Raw genomic sequence first — 7,151 nt, forward strand, 5'->3', positions numbered from 1 at the left:
ATCGCCGATTTAAAGCGCGTCATTCGCCGTTGGTGTGAACTTAATCTAAGCATAGCATTAATCTAAGCATAGCATTAATCTAAGCATGGACCTACAGGTCCATGATCCATTCAAGTTAAGACATTAATAGTATTATGAAGCATATCAATTTTCTCGTTGATATATCCCATTTCTTGTTACATGCTGATATTTTACATTAGTTGTTGATGCTATTGATAAAACAGAAAGATATCAACGCACATGCAAATTTTTGACCGAAAACACGGAAATTTTGGCATAAATTCTCACATTTTTCGGAAAATATTAACCGGACAGTCCCGGAAACGATTGCAATCGATTTATGATATCTTAATCATAGTGAATTGCGTATTCATTTCAAGATTTTTTCCATTATCTGTACACAAAATATTAAGGATAAGACATATCAATTAATTTTGGCAGCCATCTTGGATTTATGCAAATTAGATGCCTTTCCCCTATTCGGAAAGCTTGGGACTTTTAGTATGTTGTACTAGGGACATCACAGAAATGCATTGTTATAAAAACAATTATGTTGCAATTTGTTCCATGTTTGGTCAAAATTTTGGCTAAAATGACTGGGCTTTTTTTTCTTTTGTGCTGTTCAAGAGCACTATGTTGTTGGAATGTTCTTTTTTTTGTAAATCCATGACGACAGAGGCGTCGATCCTGGGGGGGGGGCAATCGCCCCACCAATGAAAATATTGGGGGGGTCAAACATATCGTTTCGCCCCCCAATAATTCTGGATGTGCAAAAATAAAATAAGATTGTAATGTTACACTGATATCGGCAAGCGAGATTGAGATACACAACTCGTTCCTGATTTAAAATCGTGCTCAAAATGTCCGTTTTTCAGAGTGGAATGTAAAAATTTTCAGTTCGCGCTCGCATCATTTTCTTGAGGAAAATCCCATACTTTTCATGATTGAATAGGTGAATAGAATGTCCCAATTTCAGGTCTAAACCTCAAAAGAACTCCTGCTTTGATTTGCAATATTCTTTTGTTGGATATCTATATTGTTCTTTAATAAAATGTCCATTAGACTATCATTTCTTTTCAGATAGAGCGCTTCTATTGTTCTTTGAGATACCCATCTTAATAATTGTTACCAAAAATGCTTAGACTATCAAGTTTTTAGATCAGAATATAAAGAAATTTCAGCTCGCTCTCGGCACTCGCATTATCTGTGAAGTGAGATATATATCCTCCTCGTGAGTTACTACAAACAGTCCTAAACAGGTAACTTTTTCCTGTTTTCAGGTCACTACTAAAAATAATGTGTGTCTCTTTCTCATGCGTCGTAGTATATATATATGCCTATGTATGTGTGTGGGTGTGTTGTGTGATCGAGCGCCTTTGGAACGTTGATTCATGATTTTGCCCTCCCCCCCCCCCAATCTGAAAAATGGATCGACGCCCCTGCCTGATGAGGTACATTATCATAAAAGAGATGCGTAGGGCATGCGCCAGCCGTATGCATGCATATAGAGACTTCCGGTGGCATGAACATTTCGTCTCTGCATCCTGGGATGCTAAACAAATTTCGCTTTGATCCATAGACTAAAGTTGGTGGATATGTACAGTGTTAACTATACAGCATTTTGTTCTAAGAAATGCAGAATTACTCTGGAAATGAGAACAAAATATGAGAACTTACAATATTTTTTGCGATGATTTATTAGAGGTACTTTTTACTTTGTTGCCAATTTTAATTGTATAATCCTGTTGGTTCTATTGAAGCATTCTCGTCAAAGAATTCAGTGTTTTTTGTCCAAGAAGAATGTAATGAAACGATCGAACTCACCAATCGGCTGAAATACTTTCACGCCAAGCTCGGTTTGACACAAGGCTTCCAGTATTTACGCGGCAAATTTTATTCATGAGATTATGCTGTATTAGTTTAATATTTCAGCCATTTTTTAATAAAATTTGCTCAAATAAACAGTTAATATATCATAATTTACCAATGAAAGTCGTATGAATAGCTCAGTATAGGCCGACGCTCAGATTCATAAAGTAAAACGCGTCTCATGAGCGCTACCTGTCTAAAGCTGCGATATGGTACTTGCCAAGCTCAACAATGCAAATACCAATTTTATTCATTCTCTTGTGATATGAATAAAAGTATCCCCCCTTTTTTTATAACCCTATTCATATTTGGCAAATAACACACTATCAGAAAAATGTCCTGTCTTGTCTGAAGTATGAATATCCAATCATTGATTTATTAATATGTTTTGATAGAGCTTTTCTATCCGCATATTTTGGTATCATTTTTTCATATAATATGGATCTTTGCATGTATGATTGACTACGAGACAATCTCCAGGAGGTCGTAAAATCTCAGGTGCGCCTAGTGGCTGGTTGAAGAATGAAACAAGCATGAAAAGGGGGAATCGGATGCACGCAAAAAAACATCTACCCATCATTTCACACATCCACCAATACACGCTTACCCTTTCACACACAACACATCACCCACCCCACTCACAAATTACACACATACACACATGCACACACTTTTGAAGGGCTCGACATAAGTAATTACAAATCGGGCAAGCCATTCTGAAGATAACACCAAGACAGTTCTCCATTGTTGGTCGAAGAAAGACATAACCAATAAGATAAGGGGAAAAGGAGAAATGTAAACACTGCTTTATGAAGTGTTTATGAACTGTTTGGTAAGCGTGTGTGGGAGAGGTTGGATGTGGGTGTGTGTGTGTTGATAGATGTCTTTCTGCGTGCACACAATAGACCAGTTCGTAATTACTTCATGGGCAATTTTGGTCAAATGACCTTTCATTTCTTTCATCATGATAGGCAGATTTCAAAGCAAGATATTATGTAAGCTTGCCTTACATAGCAGGATGAAGAAATTGAATAGACCAGGTGACTAGAATAGCACACCAATGAACACTTAATGAAGGTATTTGTTGCATTCCTACTTTGAATGCATATCTTAGCATGTTGCACAATGTACTTGACACATCGGCGGATCCAGGGGGGGTGCGCAGGGTGCGCGCCCCCCCCCCCCCCTAATATTTGAGCGGCGCCGAAGGCTCCGCTCAAAATAAAAAAGTTTAAAAAAAAGTAAAAGAAAGAAAAGGCGCCGCTTGAAAAATTAAAAATAAAGGAAAGAAAGGAAAAAGGCGCTGCTTAAAAAAATTATACACTGATATAACATTATCAACAGTAAAGGAAAGACTATCCCCAGCAAAGCGTAATCATAATCATCTTCCTTATTGTTTCTTTTAACTACCCTTTTCACAACAACTTCGCCGGTAGCAGTGCGCTGCCTGCATATAACTGGCGCCAATCAAGAATAATCAGCGTCACCTTAATCTAAATCGGCGCCGGACAAGAATAATCAGCGCTATTTAGTTATATATCGGCGCCAGTCGAGAAAAATCGGCACTGCCAGAGTCTTAACCGGCGCCGATCAAGGATGATTAGCGCCACCTTAATCTAAATCGACGCTGGACAAGAACAATCGGCGTCATCTGGTTATAAATCGGCGCCGGTAAAGAAAAATCGGCGCTGCCTGAATTCTTAACCGGCGCTGATCAAGGATAATCAGTGCCACCTATATCTAAATCGGGGCTGCATGGTCAAGAATAATCAGCACCACCTGGTTAAAATCGCGCCAGTCAAGAATAATCGGCGCCTCCTGGTTCTAGATCTGCGCCAGTCGATTATGGATTGCCGCTGCCTGAATATTTCGTAACGTCGTTAAAAATAATCAGTACTACTTGTTTAAATCGGCGCCGGTCAAGACAAATCGGCGCTGCCTTTGTCTTAACCGGCGCCACCGAAATTTAAATCGGCGCCGGTCAAGAATGATCAGCGTCCCCTGATTTCAACAAATAAGCGCCGGTAGAATAATGAAGGGCCTATTGCTAACCAAATCTAGATCGGCGCCGCGGTCAAGAATGATCGTTTTGCCCTCCCCCAATAATTCCGCATGTGCCAAAACAATAAGATGGTAATGTTACACAGAAATTAGCAAACGAGATTGAGCTACACAACTCGTTCTTTATTAAAAATCGTGCTCAAATTATCCGCTCTTCAGATTTGAACATAAAAATTTTCAGCTCGCGCTTCGCGCTCGCATCATTTCTGTAGCAAAACCCCATACTTTTCATGATTAAATAGGTGAATAGAATGTCCCGTTTTTAGTTCTGAACCTCAAAAGAACTCCCGCTTCGATTTGCAGTAATCTTTTGTTGGATATAATCTTGTTCTTTATTAAAACGTACATTAAACTGTAATGTTTTCAGATCGAAATATCAAAATTTTAAGCTCGCGCTTCGCTCTCGCATTTTTTTTTAGATACCCATCTTAATCATTGGTACCAAGAATGCTTAGAATATCAAGCTTTCTGGTCAGAATATAAGTAAATTTCAGCTCGCCCTCGGCACTCGCATTATCTGTGTAGTGAGATTTGTATCCTCCTCATGAGTTACTACAAACAGTCCTAAACAGGCACCTTTTTCCTGTTTTCAGGTCAGTATACTTTAAAAATTTCAGCTCGCGCTTCGCGCTCGCATTAATTTGTCGGTGAAATATGTGTCTCTATCTCATGAGTCATATATATATAATATATATATATATATATATATATATATATATATATATATATATATATATATATATATATATATATGCATGTGTGTGTGCGTGTGCGTGTTTTGACAGGGTCAGGCATTACCCCTTTTTCTTTTTCAACATTTTCTTTTATGGCGCCGGAGAAGTGCAAAAATATGTGCGCCGCTCGGCAGTGCGCCCCCCCCCCTTTCGCCAAAAGCTGGATCCGCCTATGTGACAAACTGTGAAATACCAGTCGTTCGTGGAAGCATTGTTGTTTTTGTGGATGTAAATGAAAACGACAATTCAAAAGAATATATGAATAATCAAGACATCAAAGTTGGTGCTTATCTCATTAGATTTTAAAGCACCATGTCACTTTAGTACAAATGACCTTCTTCTGATCATGCGTAGAATCTTTTTATCATGCGCAGAAAGGAACTACGAACTGGCTTATTAGTTTTCTTTTTTTATACTTTGGGTCATTCTTCACCCAGCAAATTGGTGCAAATGAGACTTTACGCCCTTTGTCATGGCGGCAAAATATGCAGAGATAATATCTCTATCAGGACATACCATTTAAAGGGGAATCCAGCCTTGGCCATAAAATGTTGTGTTGGGAAGGAGAAAAATAAATTAAACAGAATGGTGAAAGTTTGAAAGAAATTGGACAAGCAATAAGAAAGTTATAGCTGCTTTAAAATTGAGATCACTAATACTATGTCAATTTCAAATTGGCAACTGGGTAAGTAAATTATGACAAGGGGCAAGGACAACTTTCCCATTGGCCATGTACTTTATTATCAGGGATTTGTGGTTTTCTCCTAAGTACCCATTCCTCTGGGGCAGTAATCTAAATATAACCCATGTAGTATATTGTTTTATGTCCTCATGAAAGAAAAATATAATTTGAAATCAAACTTTTGGGAAAAATGATATTTTAGCCATAATATGTATTGGAGTACATGGAAGAGTAGTCCTTGCCTTACATCACTATGACATCCCATATGCGGCCAATTTGAAATCTCCATGGGTATAGTGATTACCAATATTTACAACTTTTAAAAATTCATATCTTTCTTTTTGTTTGTCCAATATTGTTCAAACTTTCACCTATCAACTTGTCTGATTTTTCTTTTCCTTATAAAAACAAGTTTTTATTTGGGTAGGATTCCCCTTTAATCAATTATTAAATGTTCATACTTGAGATAAGGTTACTTTAAACTGATTGGATATTTTTTTTACTCACTTTTTAAAAACCTATTAATCGATAAATATGTGTTTTCTATTCCATCTTATCGCCAAACTGAAAGTCTGATAGCACCAAAAAAAATGCTTATAAAACACCTTCCTCGTCATGCAAGAATGAAGAAATGTTTCAATTTTTCACTTTAGTTTCGATGTTGCTCTTTCACTCCAATAATCAAGACAAATTAGTTAGATTAAGATATTTTTTTTGTTGTAAGCGCTTTTGGAAAAACGTGGTATATGTAGATTCTAATGATAATAATAATGATAATGATAAACATTCAATATCCACGTTTTTATTTTGTTTATATAGAAATAGAAGAGACAATGAAAAACAGAATGAAAACGGAGGGCCACAGCCGCTCGAGACTCAAAATTCGACCTACGGTCTGATCGGGAACGATGAACCAGATACAGGTGGTAACACGTATTCAGTAGAGAAGGAAGCATTTTCTAGTAAAGATGAGACCAATAATGGAATTGAAAACAAAGGACTTACGGAAGATGATCCTAAAAAGGAAGAGAAACCAGCACCAGTTGTTCAGATGACCGAACTCTGATTGATTGCATACGAACGATGTATGGACGTGAAATCAGCATTATTGTATCCTGTTTGTTGACGCCAAGAACGTGACGATAATTATGTGCATGAAAATTTAGAGCAGTGTGGAGAGGGTGAGAGAAAAAGAGAGCAAGATAATGTTGACATGGTCATTCTATGTTTACTCATGCACCCCATCAGTTGAATTGTATTGGATATTTTGTATACATTGTTTTTATGAAATTTCTTAATCTTGCCATTCCATTGATCTTAGCGGGAAATGATACCTTGCTACAAATAAATTGATAAAAATAGAAATGCATTGTGTAAATGTCTAATATATATATATATATATATATATATATATATATATATATATATATATATATATATGAATTAAATTATAGGGATTTGTTCTGTTTTAGACATTAAACATGTATTCTTGTGCAATCCATGTTTAAGCCCACCGATGAGTATTTGGTCCAGGACTTGTTTCTTATGATCGTCCAATGCAAATTGTATCTTGACCCAAAACAAAAGCAACTGTAAATATTACCATGCCTTCAAACAGTGCCTTAATGGTCTTTTGCATGGTCACGGCAAGTTACATTTATGTTACAGATTGCATTAATTATGACACTGTTGACGAAGGAAAGAAAATACGTAGATGGAAATGCGTAAAAGGCAGAGAGATTTTAAACGCTGCAGCTTGCATGGATGATAGTGACAATTCTATATCTTAAAACAGAACTGCGCAG

The 7,151-nt window shown here is 37.0% G+C and overlaps 1 protein-coding gene across 1 annotated transcript in view; it reads left to right on the forward strand.

The window, feature by feature from the left end:
- LOC121410759 (pheromone-regulated protein PRM7-like) overlaps positions 1–6,754 on the forward strand; it is a 43,017-nt gene extending 36,263 nt beyond the window's left edge. The window contains exon 8 of the mRNA XM_041603044.1: positions 6,166–6,754. Coding sequence (XP_041458978.1) covers positions 6,166–6,412 — 247 coding nt within the window. The 3' untranslated portion in view covers positions 6,413–6,754. The remainder of the gene's footprint in view (positions 1–6,165) is intronic.
- Positions 6,755–7,151: the final 397 nt, after the last annotated feature.

The sequence above is a fragment of the Lytechinus variegatus genome, chromosome 3 (genome assembly GCF_018143015.1).
Source record: "Lytechinus variegatus isolate NC3 chromosome 3, Lvar_3.0, whole genome shotgun sequence".
In the NCBI taxonomy this organism is placed as follows: Eukaryota; Metazoa; Echinodermata; class Echinoidea; order Temnopleuroida; family Toxopneustidae; genus Lytechinus; species Lytechinus variegatus.